This window comes from Podarcis filfolensis (assembly GCF_964270895.1).
Source record: "Podarcis filfolensis genome assembly, chromosome: 9".
NCBI classification, from domain to species: domain Eukaryota; kingdom Metazoa; phylum Chordata; class Lepidosauria; order Squamata; family Lacertidae; genus Podarcis; species Podarcis filfolensis.
Window position 1 is genome coordinate 57,632,328 of NC_139610.1, and position 25,664 is coordinate 57,657,991.

At 42.3% G+C, this 25,664-nt stretch overlaps 1 protein-coding gene across 2 annotated transcripts in view; it reads left to right on the forward strand.

Annotated features, from left to right (window-relative positions):
* Positions 1–25,664, forward strand: part of TSPAN5 (tetraspanin 5) — an 85,724-nt gene that overhangs the window by 46,404 nt on the left and 13,656 nt on the right. For both annotated transcript variants that reach the window (XM_083571890.1, XM_083571891.1), the window contains exons 2-6: positions 10,114–10,164; positions 19,914–20,060; positions 23,323–23,493; positions 24,830–24,955; positions 25,580–25,627. In XM_083571890.1, coding sequence (XP_083428016.1) covers positions 10,114–10,164; positions 19,914–20,060; positions 23,323–23,493; positions 24,830–24,955; positions 25,580–25,627 — 543 coding nt within the window. The remainder of the gene's footprint in view (positions 1–10,113; positions 10,165–19,913; positions 20,061–23,322; positions 23,494–24,829; positions 24,956–25,579; positions 25,628–25,664) is intronic.

Sequence of the window (25,664 nt, forward strand, 5' to 3'; positions counted from 1 at the left end):
CTGGTTCCCTCGCTGCGAGAAGTGAAGTTACAGGGAACCAGTCAAAGGGCCTTCTTGGTAGTGGCACTGAGAACTGAAGGAACCCACTGTGCTTGTCTCAGAAGGGAATTGCATGGGGTTGGAGCCATTACTGAGAAGGCCCCATCTCTAGTTCTCATCAGCCCAATTGATCTTAAAAGTGGGCGCTTGAGTAAGGCCTCTGAAATGGATCTTAAAACACAGGCACTTTAGTATAAGGCAAATTAAACAGGGCTGCAACAGTTAAAGAAATGTTAATCAGTAAATCATGTTTTAGTTGGTTAGTTTATTACAATCTTTCTTGGGCTAGTGTCTGTAGGATTGTATGTTGTCCTGTTGTTCTTGAGCAACAGATTTCCACATGCACCACGGGAAACTCCCCTTCTCTTCACCTTTACAACCCTCGAAATCTCTCCAAAGCATTGGAGGGACTCCTCTGGAGCAGCTTTAGGGAGATGAAATTTCAGACAGCGGAAACACCACTCATGCAGTGTTGAGTGCAACCCATACTTGGATTTTTAGGTGTACATTTGTGGCAGCTACCACATTAATGATGCAACCTTCCTTTTTCATGTTTATTCCCTGACACTGCTTCCCCACTCAATATTGCTAATCATTTTGAAATTTATGAAGTTTTTTTTAAAAAAGGAATAGTATCTGGGTGGTGACTAAACTGGATTGCTGTTGTGTTTTTTTTTTATTCTCAAAAAAAGTCAAATTACAATATCACAATAGAGCTTTTTCTTTTTTCGGTATTTATAGATTGCAATTTTTTCTTTGGCACACTTAACTTCTGTGGCCCAGTTTTTAGAATTTACAGCACAAGCAAGCACACTTTTTATTTAGAAAGGCTTTTCGCACAACTTTAAAATATCTCCATTCTCTCAGTTTCCAATGTTAAGGTGTGTGACTATTGTTTACATAGCCAAAGCAGGAAGGAACCAAACAAGAAAAATGTTTAGGTCTCCCCACTCCCCCCTCATATCGATACCTTTATCTCCATTGCACTTTGCACAACCATGCTTGTGTCAAGTGAGACCCCAGGTCATGTGCATGAAACTGCCGTTAACATCTACACTACGGTCATGATCACACACTAGCTCCTCAGGAAATAAAACACTGAAAACTACTGCAGGGTTGTTTTTCAAAAGCAGAAGGAACCACCATTTTGGGTTATGTATATCAAATTTCGACTTTCCATTTGGTTGCAGCAAGCAAAGGTGAGATGCAATTCACCTGATAGTCTTTGCAGTTGTCGTTTTTTCTTTCTTTAGGGGATTGTAAGAAAACTGCTGTGTTTTTTAGTACAGTGGTACCTCGGGTTACATTTGCTTCAGGATGAGAACAGAAATCGTGCAGCAGCGGCGCAGCGGCAGCAGGCGGCCCCATTAGCTAAAGTGGTGCTTCAGGTTAAGAACAGTTTCTGGTTAAGAACAGACCTCCAGAACGAATTAATTAACCTGAGGTACCACTGTAGAGCTGGAAAAGATCTACTCTATGCTTTTCGAAAGGGTCCATCAAGCAATAATTGCTATTAAAGTGGATTTGAATACTTGAGCTGTAGTACTGTGTCTAAAATGACATCTGGGAATAGACTTAACATCTGGAAACTGCACCTCTAGACGAATGCTTTTTGTGATACAAATTCAGTGAAGTGGCAACCTTAATCACTCACCGTACCTTAATTCACTAATATTTAGAATGAGGCTTTCCTACTGGAAGCAGTTCGTGGAGAAAGAATCGGATTTCAGGCTAGCCAAATGCTTTATAGGTGCATGCGATATTAGTTAGGAAGTATTATGAATTAAACAGATGCCATCGTCAGCTTGCTTTTCCATGCTGGCTCTCTGTGATTAACCACCTTGAAAACACATCTAGGATTGTCTCGTGGTAAGGATAGAAAGGACGTATGAGGAACGACAATCTTCCAGTGTCACGCAGACAAACACATCTTGCAGCATTAGCTTTTGCGGGCTAGAGTCCACATTGTCAGATGCATAAAGTGACTAGGTATGTATACCCTGTTGAAACAGTAGTAGCAAGTAAGGTCTGGGGAGTGGACATCTTCCACCATCCTCCTTCTCCAAAACCCTTGTAATTCCCTTTTCTTTTTCTTTTCTGATGTATCAATGTTCACTTGCAGTCGGCGGCCTTGAAGACCTGTTGTGAGTCAGAAGTATATAAATATTTTAAATTAAATTTACAAACCGCGTGCGAGAGACACATGTATTTACAAAATTAGACCAAAAGGCTAATGACTGCTGTCTATAGCAGTGAATGTGTCACCCTCTCTGGCTTAATTCAGATGTAACACTAAACATTGGCTTGGGGTTAAGAGAAGTGAGCCATAGTGAGCATCTGGCTTATGTGCTCCCTCTTTCAGGAGACTGGAAGCTTCTGCTTGTGTCTTGGATTTGTGTTAAAATGTGGTTAACTATATTTTGAAAACAAGCCAGCTTCTTAAACCATGGTTTTAACTTGTTTCAACAACATTACTTAATAATAAGCATAGTTTATCTGGATTCATATGTCATGATGCATGTGGTTAATCCAAAATGGAGCTGAAAGCTTCCAGGCTCCTTGTGGCTGCACAAAAAGGGTGTGTGCACACATACAGAAGTCTAAGACATGTTTGTTTTGTAATTCTGAACCATAGTTTAGTGTTCCACCATCCAAACAAGGCGTCTGTGTAGAGCACAAACAAAAACAAGATCCATTAAACTTTCTGCTCTCCGCCGCTGAGGATGTGTTTGAAAAGGTTTAAATGCTTCCTCATTGGAAATGTTCCACCCATACATTAACAATAAGGTATGATGAACTTTGAAAAATCGTTTTCCATAATCCTAAGTGCAACCTCTATTGCTAAAAACTTACTGGGAAAAAAGCTGGGCATATCCTTATCCTTATATGGGCCGGGAATTCCAAAATGGACTCTATGCATGCAATTTGTGTACTCCCAGTGTTTACAGAGCTCCATATACACCAGTCTCCTTCATCATGCCTTCCAACCCTTTGCATTCTTGTTGAGCAGTGCCAAATTTTCTCCTGAAAGGCTTATGTTGAATGTGGATTAGTTAGCAGATGGAGGCTATTCTTTCAGTGCCTTGCAGCTAACTGATTTATACATTGCTGTCCCTGTAGGGGAGCTGCTTCTCCGAGGGGTTGGGTCCTATGCTGCCCTTGACACAGAACTAGATGGGTTGGTCAAATGTGCCACCAGCCCTCACAGAAAGGGTATATTCTTAAGGCCATTATTTTGCTGAAGCTAAGCAGGTTTGGTTGGTACAGGATGGGTGGCCACCTGGGAATCACTTGTGCACTCCTCAGGTTCCAAGGCAGAAGAAAGGAAGGATAATGAGAGACATGAGCAGACCAAGTGATTTGTACATAATATGGCAAACTTTTGTTTCATATGCCAATTAGATTGACTTGCAGCACCACCCATATTCAGCAGCTTTGAAAATATGGATGTCATTCAAAAAAACATTCATGGAAGTATTTCTTTTGTACATCCATGTAATATAAAGCCTTGCTTGACATTTGTTTAGGTTTCTACACAGGATGCCTGGAATATATATATATATATATATATATATATATATATGAATGAGATCAGGTTATTAATGCTGTAACCAAGATGGTTTAAAAACAAGAATTAGAATTATATATATTTGTAAAACATACAAGAACTACAGATATTCGATCTTCATTATTTCTGTATATTTCTTTTTTTGATGATTTGTATTTTCTTCTTACATATAAACAAAACGATTCAAAAGAAACAGAAAGTCATGCTATAAATAGAAGAAAATAAATAAGGGGTGATGCTGGCATGTGAGGTAAATGTATCTTTTGCCCATCTCATGATGTTTCCATATTTTATTTTATTTTTAAATAGCAATGTAGAATCCCATGTCTCGTGTGAGGCAATGACTTCTTTCCTCCCTACTTTTTGGGGCTGGTGGCAGATCTACGATGCATCCTGCTATAGTTTTCATTGCCATTTGTTATGGGACTAAGGACTGCCCGATTCACTTTATCCCTTCTCAGTCTCTGAGGTCTTTGGGGCGAGGGGGCTACTGTTGTCCACAGCTCAGATGCAAAGCTTGTGCGTTCAATATTATGGTCCCCAGATAGGCTCCCTTCTCTGGTTGAACTTTTGCAATCTTTTGATCACAGTCTTTTATTGTATTGAGTTACTTGTACACTTCTTAGGGATGATTGTGATTAAGCGATATATACATTGTTGAAAAAATCAATAAAATAGGTGGTGGTAGTGGTTGATTTGTAAGCTGCTCAGAGTATATTTTGGAAGGGGTACCATATAACATTTAGAAGAGAACGTGTAAAAAAAAAAAGAATTAATATAGATGATGTCTCCTCATCTTGTCTTTGAAGTCTTGGATATAATTTAATAGATAATTGGCTTGTGTTATGTTATTACTGTTTATTTACTGCTTAATGTGGTATGAATTATATTGCTTTTTTAATTCTAGAGATTGGAGATGGAAAATAAAATTAAAGGAAGGGCTTCTGCACAGAACCTACATTAAAGCAGAAGCATTTTTATCTTGACCTTTTTAAAGTGATTTATCATTTGTACTTTGGAGAAAAAATTACTGAAATGAAGGTGGAGGGAGAAGAATCCAAAACTTCTAGCTAATGTTGCTTGAGACGTTTGAAAGGTTATGCTCAGGGCATTTGACTTTCTCTGTACTTACTGCCAAATACCTTTTATATTGACTACATTTAAAGCTTTTTCCATATATTATGGACAGCCTTTAAAATTATTTTTAAAATAATGTTGGCAGTTGCTGACCTTTTCAGGAGGTTAGTAGAGAATAAAATGTCAAGTGTACACAAGGTATTGATGAAACATCTTCAGAAATTTAGCTGATAGAGACAAGGCTTTAGATCTGGTTCTCATTTTTAATTGAGTCATAGAAGAAAAGGACAGTTTTTCCCCTCTTAATTACAATCTCGTACACTTCTCTATACATTCTGTCAGCAACTTCCATCTGTATATATTCTGAGCAAAGGCACAGCATGAACCACAAGGATTTATTAAAACCTTACAAAACTTAAGCTATGGTTACTAGAGATTTTCACAGTCGAACAATAACGTGGCTCTTTTTAATGCAGATTTTAATTTTGCACTATTCTCAGTGCTTTCAAAAAATTGGTGCAGGATATTCCTGAAGTTAAGCCTGCCATTGGTTATTATTTACTCCCTGGGTGAGCACCTTGTTCAGCCTGAGGGGTGCTTTCTCTTCTGGGCAAATGTAAAAAGGGCCCACTGGCAAGAGGCGAAAAGGGCCAGAGGCAAATTGGGCAAGAATGTTCAATTTCACCTTTGGATATTAGGCTAGTTTTTACACATCTGTCTTTGTTAGGGAATCATTCTGCCAGAAACAAGTAGAAGATTCTGGAAGGTTCCAGAGTTTTCCTTTATATACGGGAGTGGTACTCTGAGCTTAATTAGCATCAGCTGGAAGTGTCAATAAAAAGACCACTCTGCTTCGTTTTTGCAGACTTCTGTCTGTAAAATCTGCTGCAGGACTGTTCCTGTAATTTACAACATGGGGGAGATAAGAGACTTTGATAGTGTGATGTTAATTGCTGTTCATTTTAACAGTTGAAAAATACCTTTGCTACTGTAATGCTTGTATCATGGAATAAAATCTCTTGACTGAGACTTCACAGAGTTTGTGAGTCATCTTCAAAACATCATCTGTTGTTGTCCACTGCTTTCGAGAGAGAGAGAACGAAAACTCTGCTAAATCAGTTGAATGCAGTTTATCGAGGTCTCATCACACAAGTATCTGCGCAGCGAAAGTGTGATGGGTGGTGACCTGCTCTAATAGTCTTCACACACTGCCCTCCATCCTGGGAAGCAAGAGGCATTATCGGAGTTCAGTGACTTATTCCAACCAGTCAAAAACACGAGGTGTGAAGCAGGGCAATTGAGGGTTGTGGCCAGCCCTACAGTGAGGTCTGGAGAACTGCATTCGGCTCCATACCTCCACAGCAGAATATCCTGTTTGTGTTTAGTGTTTGCTCACCTGCCCATCAAGTCATCCCAGCTCCTCCAACTTTGGAAGCATCACCAACGTGAGTTATTGCGTCGACGTCTGAGGGAGTATCTTATTTTAATCCCGATGGGTGTGAATACTGTGGTTGGTGAGCAATGTCCCAGTTAGTCATGCAGCACAATCCTCATCCAGTTTCTTCAAAAGTCAGTCTTACTGGTTTAACTAGGACTAAGGGTATTAAGGATTATAGTTATAGATGTGGTTGGAATGACGTGCTAAGCCAAACCTTGGTTTAGTGAGACTGTGCTGTGCATTTAAAGCAGTACCATACCACTTTAAAACAGTCAAACTCAGCCAAGGTTTGGCTTAGTGTGTCATCTGAACTAGGACTCATGTTTAAGCTCTTTCCTGAGCACCAGTTGTAACCAATAACAAAGCCTGACTACTGCTCATGATTAGTGAGGAGAGAGTTTAACTACAAATCTCAGTTTGAACAACATGCCGATTCAAACCAGGCAGGAGCAAAGCAGCTGTAAGCTCCTCTCTGGAAGCCTTAGCATCTTAGTTTAGCATCTTGTCCAAACCAGTACATACACCCATGAATAACTCTATTGGGGAGAATCCTTTATTAGAAGATAATAATAATAATAATAATAATAATAATAATAATAATAATAATAATAATAATTTATTTATACCCCACCCATCTGGCCGGGCTTCCCCAGCCACTCTGGGCGGCTTCCAACAAAATATTAAAATACCGTAATGCATCAAACATTAAAAGCTTCCCTAAACAGGGCAGATCTTCTGGCAAGAAACCTGGCTTTGATTTATGTGTTGGACCTGTGAAGAGAAAGAGGAAGAGTTGCTGAACCTTTGGGACTTCATAGCTCATCTGATCCATGTTGCAGTATCTTGGGTTCACTCCCTTTACTAATAATCATGCTGTGTCAAACTGTTTTGTGTTGTGTGAGAGCAGGTCCAGCTATAGTTTGGAAGCCTTCTCTCTTCTGTTCCTTTGTTCTCTTCCCTCATCCTGCTTTTTTTGCACCAACTGGGAGAAGTAGTTTGCAGAACTACTTGTGTGTTTACTTGTGTGGACTTTGGAGATTTGATGTCACTCCAGTCTCTTACATCATTCCAACCCGTTGCTTGTGATCAGCGGGCAAGCTGGAATTGGAAAAATGAGGTAGACAAGCAGTTTTACTTACCTGTTTTATGTTTTCAGAAGCTATAATCATGGTATAGAATCAAAAGTGTGACCCAGTTGGAGTGCCTTTATAGGTTCATGCGCTTGCCTCCTTTGGGCTCCTTCCCCCTCTTTCCTGAACCAGTGCAGTTACATAGTTGTTGCCAGCGTTTTCAGACCAGGGGGCACATTTTGGAGAGAGGGCTGGAAGCGTTGGTCACAAGATGGCTGCCATGGGGATGTGATATATCACAAGAGAGAGTACAATCATGGTGGAGCTTTTCTCATAATTGCATCTCCATTCGAGTAAACGTTTGAATTTCTGAAACCATGCTGGTTCAGCAGGTGGTACGGAGCTAGATTAACCAGTAGTCTGCGTGTCCCAGGTAGAGAAGCATGGGAGTTCTTCTGTGGGGTTTTTTTAATTAGAAACCACAATCCTATTTTCAACCCATACTTTGGCAGCTAGCATCGTGGAATTTGAACCAGGCTTGTCATTTCCTAGGCCACAGATGGGACTTAGTGTTTGAACTGGTTTAACACTGGAATTTGGCCTTCCTCATGCTTGGTGGTGGTTAAGTCTCTGTGAATCCATTTTTTTATTGTTCTTTGTGGTTTGGGTGTGGAGGATCATGTTTCCCATGTCTCCTGGGTTTTGTTCTTGGGTTCTGTGTGATGAGAGCCCAATGGTGTTTGTCTCCGGAGTCATGCTACTTGCAGCTAAAGGTGTCCCAGAGGCGAGGTAGGTAGAGGAGAGTGTTAAAAAAGTGCATTTCAATGTGAATTCTTCTTTTTGCCAACCTGCTTCTCAAACCACGGGGAATTTGGTTATGAACATGAACAGGTCTAGGAAAAAAGCATAAGTGCCGCGGGTATCAGTTGCTCATTTTAAAGAGCAGCTTCTGTTTTCTAGTGACATCTGTATCTGTATATATTAATTTTCATGCATTTTTGGCCACTGCTGAACTCTGAAACAATACACTCAGTGTTGGCCTTGTGGAAATGTAGTTTGTTAATGGATATAGTAACTAAAATGAAATATATACTAAACATTACCTCAGAGTTTGAAGACACAGCTTAAGTGCAGTGCGGAAACATGAGCCTTTGGCAAGGCTCCTGGAAAAGTTCATAACCCTGCGATTTGGCAAGCTTTCAGGATCCTACCTGGGCCAAATGGTTCGAGGAGAGCTACATGGAAAGCAGAACCGTGTGTGTGTGTGTGTGTGTGTGTGTGTGTGTGTGTGTGTCACAAATTGTCTACAAATATTCTGAGTGTAACTCAGTTTTGCTCTTGAAGTGGCTTGATTTTATAAAACTGATGAGGCTGTGTTGTTACTAATTCAATAAATTTCTAGGAATGACACTAGGTTTTGGTAAAATGTTTTGTTTTGGGGTGGGAAGGGAGCCCTGGCGTTTTTTGAGCAGAATAAATTGTTGCCACAACAATGAACAAGCTCACACAGTAACATAACTTTGGAATTGGTTGCAGTCATGACCTTAGGATCATGACCTGCTGGGAGCCAGAGGGCCCTGTTCCTGCTTCTCTCCACCTGGCCTGGGGTGGGGTCTGACAGGCCTCATGAGGACTGCTGCTGCTGCTGCTGCCCAGCAAGGACAGGGGTATTTTGGGGAAAGTTTTGTCGGGAGTTTTTGCTGTTATTGATATTTTTTGTATCTTTATTTTTATGTGGAAATTGTTCAGTTTGGTTATGTAATTTTGATGTGTTTTATTTATTTTTATGACTACTTTGCTATGTTGGTAACTATGTAAATCTTTGTAAGCTGCCTTAACCATTGTTTTAACTGTGGAAAGGCGGCATACAAATAGAATGATGATGATAAATTTCTCCAAGAGCAAATAGGGCTTTGAAGGTTGCCACTAAGCTAAATTGCGGCTTTGCTTTTGGTGATAAAACAAAATAATTTTTGAGGCAGAGGAAGCTGCCTTTATTAAGTCAGATCATTAGTCCATCTATCTCAGCACTGTTGACGTTTCAGGCAGGGGTCTTTAAACATCAGAGGGTGGATGTTGGATGCTCTACATGCAAAATGTGTAGTGCATGGGTAGGCAAACTAAGGCCTGGGGGCTGGATTCGGCCCAATCGCCTTCTAAATCTGGCTCACTCACAGCCTGGGAATCAGCGTGTTTTTACATGAGTAGAATGTGTGCTTTTATTTAAAATGCATCTCTGGGTTATTTGTGGGGCATAGGAGTTAATTCATTTTTAAAAATATAGCCTGGCCCCCCACAAGGTCTGAGGGACAGTGGACTGGCCCCCTGCTGAAAACGTTTGCTGGCCCCTGATGTAGTGTATCGCTGAGCTACAACACAACCACACAGTTGTTTGTGATCTACTGTGGATGGAGCTACAGCAAATGGGTAAACTCTTGCAACTCAACACACCATTAATTTTATCTATTTATCAAGGTGAGCTTGATTTGCTAGCTCCCAAATCTCCAGTTTTCAATAAGTTTGCATTGATGTTTTCCCATTTCCAGGAGCTATTCTGCCCAAGACTATCATTCTTTGATCTGGATGTTGAAAAATAGCAGTAAAAAAGAAATCATTGTTACTTTTTCAAGGCTGAGCAGGGTTTTTAATCTAATCTTAAATAATCTGTCCATTTAGAAACCTTTTTTGGATTTTTTATGCTGCTGATTTCTGCCCAAATAGCCCACAAGTTTTCAATCAAGTCTTTCATACATCTGGCTGGAGGCAGGGTTGGTTTTCAAATTTGGAGCTATGCAGAAATGTAATATAGAGTGATGCTTCAGTAATGTACTCCAAATATGGTCAACTGATGTGGTCAAGTCATAATTCAAAGCAACTCTTGAAATACTCTTACTTATATATATATATATTTCTTTTTTCAGTTTCTGGGCATAGCATTTCTTGGAATTGGACTTTGGGCATGGAATGAAAAAGTAAGTATCACATAACAAATTGTTGAACCAATTTAAAGCTAAATCTCCTCCAACCCCAACGTTGAATGTACTGTCACCTTGCTTGGAAGGAAGTGTTGCCATCTTGTCTAGCAATAGCAGATGGAGATTAAGGAGCAGACACATTGAACTATGGTGTGCAACTAGTCTCAACCATATTTTCGCATCCTAGTTCAGTGGCCACCCGTAAGCACCACCAGTCAGATAAGCAGGGCTTTTTTCAGGTGGGTGCCATTGCCATTATAAGAGAACAAGGGAGGTGTTCATAGTGAGTTCTGGCACCTCTTTTTCTAGAAAAACAGAACTGCAGGTAAGGCTGGTTCACACATCATGAGAAACCGTGGTTTGGCATTTTCTTGAACTGTCTCATTGAAATGTTCATCACTAGGCAAAGAAGGCACTTCTGTTTCTGCCAGTGCCTCTATAACAGGTATTTGAGTGTATAAAGGATCATAAGAAGAACTAAAATACCCATATCCTATTAGCAAAAGCAAAAAGTCCTGTCACACCTTAAAGTAGCCTTTGCTAGCCTGATGGCTTCCAGACCAGGTACCACATTGGTAAAGGCTGGCTTAAGACCAAGCAGGAGAAAATTGTAAGGTATGGAAGCTGAATGGCAATGAATTGCAAAAAATAAAATTAAAAATTAAAAAATGCAGTCAGTGATAGAGCTTAGATGTGTTCCTGTTTAGCATATACAGTTGACCCGTAACTTACACACATTTAACTCATGCACATTCAGCTTTACGTGCTTGGCAAAAATTAAAATTAAAAATAAAAAGCTGGTGGCCATCCGGGGTGGGGGTGGGGGTGGGGAATTGGCAAGCCCACCTCCCATTGCACCCAGTGTGTTTTGACTAGCCACAGTTTTGGCTTTATGCACTATCCCTGGAACGTAACCCCACTTAAGTTGCAGGTCTACTGTAGGTAACCTTTTAGAACAGCACATTGGTGATAATTGCTGCAATAACTGTGTTAACACCTGTATGGCAGCAGGGAACCATTCACAAGAAAATAACAAAAGCACAAATACCCTGGCCGGCTAATTAATGCACACAGTGTGATTAAAAGTCCTTTGCCCTGCTTTGACCTACAAGTGATGGCACTGAACTTCTTGGTGAGCTATTATTCAGCTGTTTCACGTTGTAGTCTTCCTTTGAAGTTACTTTCTTCCAGAATGGCCACCTTAAGGTCAGTTACAGTGTGTTCTAGGAAGGTTGAAATGTTCTCCCGCTTGTTTATCTTACTAGATCTTATTAGGTTTGCCTTATATTGCAATTCAAGACGCTTCCAAAGAGACTCCGTAGACTTGCTCTAGTGAGTAAAAAGCCTGTAACTTGATTTGTTAGATTAATTTACTATAGGGCAATCCCCAGGTAATTGAGCAACACATTTTTTGTTAACTTGTAAAAATGGCCAGCACCATCGTGGAAGAGGCATTTCTTGCTGTGAAAAGATCGAAGGGGAAAACGTCTGCTGCTGTGTCATCCAAAAAGTAGCATGTTATTTTTATTGTATGCAAATGTGCTTAATTAAAACACTGTTGGTTTACCCAGGTTTCTGTAATTTTGTTGTCAGCCCTAGGAAAAATATTGGAAAAAATAAAATCTATGATGTTTCTAGGCCAAGGTGGCACACTAGATATTGGAAATAAGGTCGTATGCCAGCATTCTCCTTGAAGTTCTATATTTCTGTGTGCAAGGAGAGGCATTTTATGGTGGAATATTCAGCAATATAGTCTTCAACCTGCAGTCTGAATTGATTCAGTCCACAAATATTGTTTTACCATGTGATGAGGAGTTCATCTGCGGTAGACTCTTCAAAGGTGCAATAAACGTGGCTTTCAGTGACTGATCAGTCTATATTTCTAAGAGTCTTGCGTGCTACCCAGCTGTATTTATGCAATAAGCCTGGTAAATTAAAGCTATTCTCACTTTTCCTGCTGTTTAAAGGCATTGTGTTGTGCACTGCATGCGAACAAAAACAGATTCTGCATTTCAGGGATGGGGAACCTGTGACCCTCCAGATACTTGCTAGACTACAACTGCCGTCATCCATGACTATTGGCCATGCTTGCTAGGGTTGATGGGAATTGGAGTCCACAACATCTGGAGAGCTACAGCTCAGCCTCATTGTTGTTGAACTGTTGATTGCTGGTTGTAAACAGGCCAACTAACAACCCAGCCACTGCAACCTGTTGCACACCTGTTTTTGGAAGCAGGATATTGGATTTTCCCTTATTTTTGCTCTGTGTTTGCTTGCTGATTGTAATTATGAAGAAGCTGCAGTACAGAAAGCTTGATCTCAGTTGAAGTCCTTAAGACAGCTGCATAATTCTGCACCCTAAGAAGAACTGAGTGGCGATTTTAATGATGTTGAGGGGGGAAATACTTGTCCAACCATTTTATTTTGAAGTAGTTCCCCTCAAAAAAACTCTCAAAGCTTCCTTAACATCAAAATAAGTTTGAACTTTATTGCCATTTTACTCCGCTGTTTTTCCTTTATTTAAGAATGTGGTTGCAGACATGCTGTCTTTTGGGGAGCCGGGGGGGGGGAGGGGGCTGACACTTATAAAGATACCTTTAATCTCTGTTCCAGGCTAAACTGCAAACAAGCATCCTGATGGAAATGCAATCCAATTAATTTTAATGGCTTAGAAAGGGAGGCTTCTCTCTCTTGTCCTGACCACTCAAAATTAGAGTTTTGAGCATTAAGTTATTTGTTGTAAAAAAAAAAAAATCAACACGGGAAGCTAGGTGCAAAAAAGTAAAATAAAATAAACAGCTTGTTAGGATTGTTTTGCTGGACTTAACCTCAGGCAGCCCATCATAAGCTGTTTAGCTGGGGTGAAAGAGAGTTGAGCGAAACAAACGTGTACCCACACAAAATCATGGGGTGTGTGTGTGTGTGTGTGTGTGTGTGTATGTGTAATCTTGTGACTTTTCTTGCAGCCGTTAGGGAGAGCAATGGAACTTGCTTGTCAGGCAGCTAAAAAGCTGCAGTTTGACAGCCAGTTACTTGGCCCTAAAAAGGGAAACTGAAGAATTAGCATTCTAAATTGTGAACCTGAAAAGGAGATCTGTGAGGAACATGGAGGCGAGGAACCCAGAAGGCACAATGGACCAGTCAGGCCTCTTTCTCCAGCAATTTACATTGCCTTTTTCATTTTCAATTTTTCTCAGAGCTCTAGGCATGAAGGTTTTGGATTTTTTCTCCTTTTCTACCTCATTGAGTGAAAATAGTCAATAACAGAGCAGCTCCCGGACTTAATATTTAGCAAAGGAAGCTCGTACCTTAAGATTTCTTCATAATACTATGCCCATTGATTTTATTCTTAAACGGTAGAAATATTGCAGCGATTAGATTGCCTTGTATTTATCTCTGTTAAAAATACTGTCAAAAGAAATACATTTTATTTTTTTAAAAAAACCCCTTTACTATATGTGCAATTCTGCACACTGTTAATAAATAATGTTCTGCACTGTGCTTGGCTTTTGCATGTAGAATAAGCTTTTCCTGTTGCTTTCTGGAAAGCAGGGCAAGCGATTCCTCTGTGTTCCTGTTCATATCTTCCCCTGGCCCCTTGCCAGTTTGCAGCTTGAAACTGCAAGGACCCAGCAGCAGACCACCTAGGAGCAGGTTTACTCGTGAGTTGCTTACTCATGAATAATTGGTTCCAGCCTCAGGCAAGCTGGCGAATCTACTGTAGGCCCTGCAACAACATATTCCTCACTGCTGCTGCTTTGAACAGGAGTTACCCTCGAGTAGGCAAGGCTTTCAAGGGCTATAGCAGATGTGCCAGCTGGGAAGGGCCAAGCTGAAATTGGAGCCCTCTTGGCCAACTAACCGGATGTAACTTGACAATTTTTGTTAGAGAGCACAGAATGCCATCAGGAAAGGGAGCTTTCATCAACTTGAAAGTGAGTACAGATCATTGTCTTCCCTGGGATCTAATGTTAACGGCGTGATTGACCAGAAACAAGTATAGGAGCCAGAATAGATGATGTCTTTTGTGGACAAATGGAATGCAATGGATCCTTAGGGTGGTTATATTCCCCCCTCCCCCCAATCTAGCTGTTCTTTGACAGTGGTTATAGCACTCACACCATGATCTCAAGGCACTCTTGCAAATATGTTGCCTTGAATGATGGATGCATGGCAACTCATTCAGTAAAAGACACGTCATAAGTGAAGTTCGTTCCAGTCCCTGAGCAAGTTTATTGTGTGTAGATCTCATTTTCTTTCCTTTTTATGTTATGCTGCTGGTATGTATGTGCTATACAGTGTAAAGTTCCTAGCAGTTCAGGACAGCATACATGGAGTTATCCCACTGTTATTTTTTTTAACATATCTTTGAGGTAGGTGAATGATTATGACACTGTGTATTGCCCAAGGCCATCCCGTACATTTCATGGATGAGCTGGGGCAATGCTGGCTCCAGGTTTTAGAGAGTCCCTTTTCCTCAGTGAGATTACCCCCTCAGTGCATCAGGTCCAGGTGGTTTTTGTCAGTGGGTCCCCTGTTGGCATGTGGACCCTTGGAAGATGCTCAGCTATGCTAACCTATATGCTGGCTGTGAGCAGGGTTTAAACATAGGTCCCCAATCCCAGCATTCTCTCTATTGGGCTGTTCATTAGCCCTGTTCATGTGGCAGGTTCCACTCTGATCCTGGTTTTTGCCACAGGACAGCGGGATAGTGATTGTCATAGTGTGGCAATTTCCTGACTAGGTGTAGTCTGATAGAGGCTCCTTCCTTCTACAGGTGTGAAGGACCTATTAGAATGGTGCACCATGGATAACCCAGATACGATGGAGTATGTTGGTGGGTGGTTCATCTGATATCCAGTTTCTTCTGGATATGGTTTCACGCTCCCCTAAAGGATTAGGTTTGCAGCTTGGAACTGCAGTTGGATCCGGTCTTACCTTAAGAAAGACCAAGTGGCTTCCAAAACACCTTTCACCAGCATCTTTTGGTGCACCAGCCTAGCCTCAGCTATATTATAACCCTGTGTTTTGGATTACTATAATGTTTTGTATATGGGTCTGTTGTTGGGAGAGTACAGTACTTGGGAACCTCAGTAAGTATAAGGCATGGCAGCTATATTTTCTAACTGGGGCCAACGAAATCATGAACCAACTGCATTAGCTTGGCAGCATGTTTCCAACTATAGTTCAGCGTACTGCTTCTTACCTTCTTAAAGGCCCAAACAGCTCAGGGCCTGGATACTTGAAGAGGCTGCCACCTTCCACATGAATCTGCCTGAGTTTTATGATCTAGTTCAAAAGACCTTGTTAGAATTCCCCACCATATTGAGTGTGGTGGTTGGGCAGAGGGCTGCCCTGTCCTGTGGCATCCAGGATGGGGAAAGCTGTGGCCCTCCAGATGTTGTGCATTTCCATCCCACCACACCAACCTTTCCCATCTAATGGTGAGGTATTATGGGAGTTGTAGTTCTACAAGGGCTCTCCCCAGAGAAGCTTGGACTCCGGTGCCTTTTGCTCCCAGATGAGGAGCTTCTTATCTTCCTTGGTCTTTAAAGATTATTTCTTTAGATCTGTTTGATGCTGGAATTTTAGTTCCGTTTTCTGGTTGTCGTTGCTCTTTTAATTGTTTGTCTTTAAACTTTAAGCCCTGTGACAGAAGTATGGGTTAGGAATAAGCAAGCATGGCTCCCAGCTGGTGACATGTGTTTCTCAGACCTTCAGACAAAACCTGTGCACCTCCCATGAGATGCAGGAGTGGTTCTTTGTTTTTTGAAAGGGGGTGGGAAGGAGCGCTAATACGAACCAATGAATAGGGCCCTTTAAATAACTTCTGTTGCCCCGTCTTGCTACCCCTGCAAAAGCTACGTTGGTTAGGAGCAGGGTGAAATGTTGCATTGTGAGTGTCAAAGAAGGGAGAGCGAGGAAAGCCCAGGCCCATTAAAAACCAACATGTCATCGTACTTTGATTTCTTTTCAGGCTCTGCATATATTTATTAGTTAGGGTTCACTGGCCCTACAGATGCATGGGAAAAGGCTACCTGCTATTCAGAAGGAAGAAAACCACCATTCCACCAAACTAGATTTCTGCCTGCCTTCAGGAGACTGCCAACGCTCCCTTCTTTCCGCTTTTATTTTTATTCATTTTTTTTAAAAAAAGAACATTCTTTTTCACTTCGGACTCACCCCAAAACTTCCCTTGATTGCAGTGAAAATGGTGGGGAGAAAACATTTTGTAGCCCCTTGGTGACAACAGCAAGGGAAAGCGCATTGGGGAATGTACGGATAGCCCTTACACTCTGCTTCACAGGCCTTGGCGCTTCAGTTCCTAACGACATTCAGCCAGTCTCTCCATAAAAGGGTTGCTGAATTTGTCTGCACACATTTCTCTTGTCTCTTGGGGAGAGGGAGATGTCTTCAGCTGCAGAACTAATTTTAATGCAAGAGAGAGTAACCTTCTTTGGTACCTTTGGGGGAGCGAACACAAGAAGGAGCTCCCTAGAACAGGGATAACCAATGTGGTACTATCAGCAGGCCATCAGCTGTGCTGGCTGGGGCTGATGGGAGTTGGAGTCTAACAACGTCTCCCTCTTCTCCCTCTGACCACCCATTGTCGCTCTAGCACCAATCTCCAGGCTCTGAGCCTTTGTTCCTTGGGGGGTTCCCCAGCTGGTGCCTCCCACAATTCCTCTGTGTCCAGCCAGTCTGTGACAAGCAGCTCGCATTGGCAATAAGAATAGTAAGGTAAAGGTAAAGGGACCCCTGACTGTTAGGTCCAGTTGTGAACGACTCTGGGGTTGCGGCGCTCATCTCGCTTTACTGGCTAAGGGAGCTGGTGTACAGCTTCCAGGTCATGTGGCCAGCATGACTAAGCCCCTTCTGGCGAACCAGAGCAGCGCACGGAAACGCCGTTTACCTTCCTGTTGGAGCAGTACCTATTTATCTACTTGCACTTTGACGTGCTTTCGAACTGCTAGGTTGGCAGGAGCAGGGACCGAGCAACAGGAGCTCACCCCATTATGGGGATTCGAACCGCCGACCTTCTGATCAGCAAGCCTTAGGCTCTGTGGTTTAGACCATAGCGCCACCCGCGTCCCTCAATAAGAATAGTAATCAACTCTTAATTTCAACATTTGTATTGATATAGGCAGTCCATGTGTCCAAATAGACATCCAAATGAGATTGACGATTATAAGATGTACATTGCAATGTAGAAAGGGCAGCACAGACCTCAGACCGTTGAATAATGGATGGTGGGTGTTTATCCTTCCGATTTTGCATTATGAGCCTGATCCTGCTCATGGGTCCTTTGTAGTGCTTCCTACCAGCTCATAATTTAATATTATTATTATTATTTTTAAAAAAACTGGATAGTCTGCTCCAGAGGTTATATGGCATGAAAGCTCATATAAGCACATAACTACCAAAGTGGATAATGTTCCCACTGAGATTCTGGGCCTCACCAGAGGGCATGATGAGACTCATTCGTTATCTCCCCTGTCTCCCAAGGGGAAAGAAACCAAACTGGTGGGAATACTTACCGGATCTTGGACTCTTAATTCTGAGGGTGCCCAGGTAATTGGTTAGGGCTGACTTTTGGTGCAAATGCAGCTTTTGCCCTGCATGCTTAGTCGGTTAGAGCATGGTGCTGGTAATGCCAAGGTTGCGGGTTTGATCCCAAATGGGACAGCTGCATTGCAGGGGGTTGGGCTAGATGATCCTCAGGGTCCCTTCCAGCTCTACAACTTTGTGATCGAATTAGAATAAACTTTACCAAGAACCCTTGTTCAAACCCCCACTCATTCTCTCCCCCCTGACCCAAATAGTTATTGCAATATGTCTCCTGCCTTTGGCTCCCACATACAGAATTCCCCCCTCTTGCTGTTTTTAAATATGAGTCTGGATATATGTTAAGCTCTCATCATTCAGATAATGACCACATCACAGTGGCTTGAAAGGGAGAGCTCCGAGTGTAAACAAGAAGCTCTAAGTCAGTTTATTTGGCTTGCTTCTTCACTTCCTGGGGTTCTTCTCTCCTTCCTCCCCTTTATTTTTTTTACCTCCTGTAGCAAATCTGGACCGAGACTGTTTCAGGAGTGCAGATGTAGGTCAGATATCTCCCCTGGAGTTTTGTCCTTTTGCAGCCTTATTAAGAGGGTGAAGGAGCTCAGTGAACAGCTGAGCTGGAGATTAGCCAGGAAACTCTGTTCTGCCTCTCCCATCTTTAGGGAAGCACCAATATCCCTAGGCTATAGCTTAGCATGCAAGGATAATTTGGGGTGGGGGTGATTAATACATAACTCCAGTGCTTTGCTCCCACTTGCTATACACACTCATGCAAACACTGTAGTTCTGCACACAGCGCAATGCAAACATTTGCTTTTGTTTTTAAAATATATTGCTTTCCTTTGCTTTATTCACCTTAAAGGAACGCCAGTATTTTTATTATACAACGTCCTGTCAAAATAGAACCTTGGTTGCTTGAAGGTGTGCCCTGCAGCTAAGATGGTTCAAACTTAATAATAATAATAAATTTTGTTGTTTTTTCCAAGGATAGTTCAAACTTGGAGTTTCATAAAAGCTCCTGTGCTTGACAGGCACAAAAGCAGAATAGTTAAAGATTATTATTTTTTAATTGTTGCTCTCTAAACAGGAAACTGTGGCAAATGGACAGCCCACCATTCCCTTCCCAGCCCTTCTCCTGCTCTCGCTTCTCAAAGTTGAAAACACATTTTTTCCAGGAGTTAACCACCACCAGTATTGAACTGGAATAATGAGCACGTGTAGATTGCCTTCCTTCCGCTGTCGTTTATACCCATGAATTTAGGATTAAGAAACTGGGCTCTGGCGCCCCTCTGTTGTTGTTTAAATAAATTAATACAGCATTAAGTTATTTAGGAGGCCTGTACAGGGATTGTGCAGTTACCATTGTGTGAGTGGAGGAGCAAGGATGTGTTCCTTGGTCCTTACCACTAGTTGTGGTGATGGCCTCCCACTTAGATGTCTTTGAAACAGGGTTATAGACAGATTCACGGACAATAGGGCATTCCAGACGATGTTAGTAGATTTCTATCAGCCCTAGCCAGCATGACCAATGGTCAGGGATGCTGGGAGCTGCAGTGCAGCCAACATCTGGAGGGCACCAGGTTGAGAAAGGCTGGTGTATTGCTTTGTATAAACTGGCTCTGCATTAGCTTGCTTGTTAAGACTGTAAGCTGTTTTTCACTTCGCTCAATATCTCAGAAAAGGCAGCTTCACACAGGGTTCACAACATGTTTGGACTTGCTAAAATATAACTAATGAATGGACTGAGGGGGCAAATGATTGATCAACAAAATGCCTTAATGGGTTCAACAGCCCTAGTCCTGTGCACTTCAAACTTATCAGTTCACCGGTCTCTCTCCTTCCCCTTTAATGCTTCTCTAACGTCTTGGCAAACCTGTTCTCTACAGACATGATGCACTGAGTGACATGTCCTGTCACTCCCTCACACAGGATGCGACTGTGCGCTTGACGGCATTTGTGCGGTGGCATTTGAGTGCAAACAAAGAACTGACAGGAAACATCACTTTTGCACAAACAGTATCAATCTCTCCTGGAAATAAATGTAAAGTGTTAGTGTCCGTTTTGGTTTCTCTTACCGTCAGAAGGACAAGTCAAAAAGCTACAGCTTAGGCACTGTATAAACCAGATGCATCTGTCACCTGTTGGTGTGCTTTCTTTCTCTTACCTTCTCTCCAACCTCCCAGGGAGTGCTGTCCAACATCTCCTCCATCACCGACTTGGGAGGTTTCGATCCAGTCTGGCTCTTCCTCGTGGTAGGAGGAGTGATGTTCATTTTGGGGTTTGCAGGATGCATTGGAGCCCTGCGAGAGAACACCTTCCTTCTCAAGTTTGTAAGTAGCCTGTGCAGCTGGCTGTAGCCATTTCCTGCTTGAAGGACCAATTTCAGGGAAAGCTGTGTTTTGATGCTGATTTTATTTACACACAATCCTCGTTTTGCGCGGGGCGAACATTCCGTAAGCCTGCCCGCCCCATCACATTCCACCCCTTTTTGTAACACCTCTATGACATTTTGGGGCTACTTCCTGGTTCGGTGCCATGTACACGATTGCGCATCATTTAGATGTGCCTAAATCAATACAGTGGTACCTCGGGTTAAGTACTTAATTCGTTCCGTAGGTCCGTTCTTAACTTGAAACTGTTTTTAACCTGAAGCAGCACTTTAGCTAATGGGGCCTCCTGCTGCTGCCGTGCCGCCAGAGCACGAATTCAGTTCTCATCCTGAAGCAAAGTACTTAACCCGAGGTACTATTTCTGGGTTAGCGGAGTCTGTAACCTGAAGTGTATGTCTCCACCCCCATCATTCTGCCCGGACGCTGAGGTCCAGCGCTGAGGGCCTTCTGGCGGTTCCCTCATTGCGAGAAGCAAAGCTACAGGGAACCAGTCAGAGGGCCTTCTTGGTGGTGGCGCCCGCCCTGTGGAACGCCCTTCCAGCAGATGTCAAAGCGATAAACAACTACCTGACATTCAGAAGACATCTTAAGGCAGCCCTGTTCAGGGAAGTTTTTAACGTGTGATATTTTACTGTATTTTTGGTTTCTATGGAAGCCGCCCAGAGTGGCTGGGGAGTATAAATAATAAATTATTATTATTATTATTATTATTATTATTATTATTATTATTATTATATGTAACCCGAGGTACCACTGTATTTGCCCGTAGTTACTCATTGAAATATTTATGAGCTGCTGTCCATTAAAAAACAGCACACCAATCAGATCAGTTTACAACAGTTATACATAAAATTATACAGTCAAAGAAAGCATATAAAAATGTTAAAAGTCAGGAATCAGGTAACTGTTATGGAAAGATGTATTCTTAATTACCCTCATCAGTCTGATGGAATAGAAACGTTTTCAGCAGGCATTTAAAAGTTCAAACAGAAGGTACTTGCTGAATCTTTGTTGGCGGAATATTCCACAATACCGGGTCAATGACACCAAAGGCTTGGTTTCTCATAGAAATGACATGCAATTGATAAGGCAATTTAAGGAACCAGCGGGGAAGGGAAGTCATAGGTTTAGGAGAATCTGGATTTGATATTGTTGTTGTGTACAATTTTGTATGTTTGTTTGTTTGTTGTTGTTGTTGTTGGTGTGTGTGTGTAAAACATTTCTCTTCAACCATGCATTGGGCTGATTAACATCCTATATAGCCTTTAAAATGTATTTGTGTGGGGGTGGGGGTGTTATTGTTTTGTTTTTGTTTCCATTATGTACTTTGTCTTTTTACCTTGTCTTTTTTTGCTATGAACTGCCCTGAGATCTTCAGATGAAGAGCGGTATACGAATGTAATTAATAATAATAATAATAATAATAATAATAATAATAATAGGCACTAGGACTTTACCTTTTCCTTCCTTTCAAACATTTTTAATTAAAAAAAACCCTTCTAATTTTTCTATATGAGTAAAGTATTTTATAAGAGTAAATTGTTTTATATTTTTGGCTGCATTCAGTTGCCGGCATATCACGGTTTATAGGGAACTAAGTAGTGCGTTAGTGTACACTACCTGATTGCCCTCACTTGTCGCCTCTTGTGTCTCAGGCTAGGGAAGCAAACGAGGCAACGGCAATTAAGCTTAGCTTCCAATTATGTCCAAACTTGGGATAAGTGTTCGTTACTCATCAACAAGCTAATGAGTAACAAACTAATCAGGCTTAAATCATAGGTTGTTGTTCCCTTACAGCTTGCAATGGTTTATTGATTTCAATAAATGGTCATAGGTCAGCAACTATGGCTTGCAATGATGTAGGAACATAGCCAGTGTCTTTAATAAGCCCAAATATGTTGTGCCAATTGTTGACAGTGTTGAGAGTATTTTTGCTTCTCACAGGCTGAAAAGGGGAAGGAAGATTACGCCCCTGCTCTAAGGCAGAATCCTCTATATTAGTGATTGGAAATTGTCCCATGTAATCCACAGTTACAGAATCAAACCTATGAAGTCATTTAGCTCCTTTCTACCTCCTCAACCTAATTGTGTGTTTGCGCATATGTTTCCGTTGACTGCCCAATTCCTATGGGCCTATTTCCAGTGAATATTTAAACATGCTTAATACTCATTCCTTCTCTCCGTGGAATCCTGGGAACTGTAATTCTATAAGGGAGCTGTGGTGGTTATAGAATTTCTAACCCCCTTGCCAGATTACAGTTCTCACAAGCCATAAAACTTCCAAGAATACTGTATATCTCCTTTGCAGTGAGAGTAGATTTGCACGCTAGTTTGTTGTTTCCTTGGGAAGGCTTGTTGGAAATGTTGGGCTTTAAATCCAGAACACCGCAAGAGTGCTGCTGGATCAGGCCAGAGGCCCACAGAAAGCTTGAAAGCAGAACCTGAGCACAACAGCTCTGTCCACACAGCAGATATTATTATTCAGAGGCGTATGGCCTCTGTCAGTTAAGCGACAGCATAACCATTGTATGGCTCAGAAAGGTGAACTTAGTTAAGAGGACTTGACTCATTTGAGGTGGGATTGACTCCTTTGTGGGATTTGGTTTCTAGGTGCCTTTTTCCTCTGAGTTAACTCAGATCTGGACTCTGTAGGTTGATCCATGTGTGAAGGCCCAGCCCTGGCACGGCTTGCCTCCCCATGGCTCCAGAAGGTCACAGGAGCTCAGCCACACTGAGGGAGCCTGTCGTGGGGGGTGTCTGGCTGCGCCCCCCCATAGAATTTTGCACCTATGGCCACTACCCCTTTGACCCCCTCCCTGCACTACACCACTGCCCCCTTTAAAATTAGTGGACTTGAAGTCTATTCATTTCAGTGGGCCTACTCAAGAGAATGACTAATATGAGATATCACCCTATGATTCATTGGGAAGCTGAATTGCACAACCAACTGCACACAGCTCTCCTAACTTGGTCTGAAGCCTGATCTCAGAATAGTGGCCCCCAACCCAGTGAGTGGTGATTCCGCGTCTGACACGATCAGCACACATGATGTTGTTTAGCCGCAGGGCAGCTGCGGTGCTCTGCTCTCAAAGTGCTCATTTGGCACGGTGCCGTGTCTTAAAGATTTGTCGCGGAAGCCAAATAATCGAAGGCCTTACAAAAATGACTTTACTAAAATTACTCCTCTTCTTCATCTTTGCAGTTTTCAGTATTCCTAGGAATCATTTTCTTCCTGGAACTTACGGCTGGTGTTCTGGCATTTGTCTTCAAAGACTGGATCAAGGACCAGCTGTACTTCTTTATCAACAACAACATCCGAGCATACAGAGATGACATTGATTTGCAAAACCTCATAGATTTCACGCAAGAATATGTAAGTGCTTTTGCTTGCTTTATGGCAGGGGCGTGTTCCTCCAGAGGTTGCTGACCCGCAACTCCCGTCATTCTTGATCATTGGCCATGTTGGCAGGGACTGTTGGGATTTGGAGGGCCACATGTCCCCAGTCCCTGATTTTGAAGGGAATGTACCTTCCTCCACCCCTGTTTCCATTTTCATTTCTCAGCTCTTTATTTCTGAAAGGCGCCAAGCAAGCAAAACGTTTTATGGAACAATGCGAAGCTTGTTCCTTGTGAGTAATGCGCTTATGATTGCAACTAAGCAATAGAGTAATTAACTTTATTAGGAAATGCTTTGTATTGCATCCAGGCGAGTTCTTCGTCTTGTGCAAGGATTTCTGCTTGCACGATGGAATTTCTGCTCCCTCTCCTCCTCAAGTGTGCCCACCTAAGTCTGCTCTGGAGGGTTGGTGGGGGGAGTCTGTAGAACAAAGTTGTGAGGTGTGCAGAGGGAGGAGAAGGAGGGAATTTCCATTTCGGTCCTTGCATAAAAGAGACTACTTAGTTGGATACAACCTTAGTCTTTATGGCAATGTACTATTCTTGACCATGCTTCTTTCAGGTGACTTAATGTTTTCCCCATTTTCATGGCAGAATGAGAAACACTAGATTGTTGCTATGCTTTTGGACATAGAATATTTTTTTGTCCAAGGGCAAGGTTAGAAAGCCTATTGCTGCAGTTGTGAGGAAAGCAAGCCAAAATGAAACCCTGTAATGTGCAGTCCAAAACATCCTGCTCAAGACGGGTAAAGTGAAATAGTTTCCCCCCTGAAGGCTCCATAGAGTCTAGCTTTTTATTTGTACATCATAAACATCAGAAGCGTATATAGTAAAGATGGGAAGAAGCCAGTGCATAGGCTTTGATTTCATATGCCCAGTGCATATAAATTCACCACTGTGGGTTGCATCAAACAATTTGCTTCTCCATGTGGCCAGCTGACTCTGTGTGGCAGCTTCCCATGTGGATTTCCTCTGCATCATCTTAAACCACCGAAAACTGTGGTTTTAAGTAAGATTGCCCTGTCTGTCCGGTCTGTTGCTGCACATACAATTTCTTCAATGAATTTTGGGGATTTGTGAGAAATGAAGTTATACATGCACGATAACAGGCACCCAATACTTCTGCGTGTTTTTTTCAACATAGGAAAAGCTTGACATGCTGTTACCCAGAACAGTAGCTTGCAAATCCACTGGTTGTTCTTGGCTTGTGTCTCAACCAAGACACAATAGATTTTCTCCTTCTCCAGTAAAGCGGCAGAGAGATCTAGCAGTAGTGGTGATTCCGCCTGTAATAATTGTTGGCTTTCCTCCAGTGGCAGTGCTGCGGAGCCTTTGGAGCAGATGACTGGAACCTCAACATTTATTTCAACTGCACAGACACCAACGCTAGCCGAGAGCGCTGCGGGGTGCCCTTTTCCTGCTGCACTAAGGATCCTGCTGTAAGTCAGCTGGCAGCGCTGCTATTCCCTGGGGAAAGCTTCATGCAAACGGGAGGCTGCCTTTTATGCTAAAAGAACTCTGTGTGAATGTGTGCTGGTCCTCTTTAATGGACCTATGTCTTGCTGCCAGCTCAAAGCATGCACAAAAGCTTTGCAGAGTCAGGATATCCTATGCCTGTCAATACACCTTTCACCTTCTTGAGGTGACTATTGCCAGGCTACCTGCAAGCATCTATAATGGGCTGCAGCCAGTCACCAAACTAGTTGTCTAATCCTACTAGATGAGTAATAAAGACAGTGGGGGGGGGGGGGGAAGAGGTGATGCCAGTGCTAATTATAGAGCCACGAACTCGTTAACTTGGCATGCTTGGGTGTCCATAATTAAGCCCTGCTAAGATGCAGCTAGCTTTGTATTAAGATTAGGACTCTAATCTGCAAATAAGAGAGATGGGATGTACTATTTAAGATACAGCATCTATCGTCCCTGGTCATTGGCCTTGCTAGTTGGGGGCTGATGGGAGTCAGCTGCTGGAGGACTGCAGATTCCCTGCTTTCAGACCATGGACATTTGGCAGGATGAAAGGAGAAATTTACCAATGCCTTTTTGTGTTTTCTCATTTTTAGGAAGATGTCATCAATACTCAGTGCGGCTACGATGCCAGGCAAAAACCAGTAAGTCCCTGCGCATTTCACTCGGTGTAACTTCTGT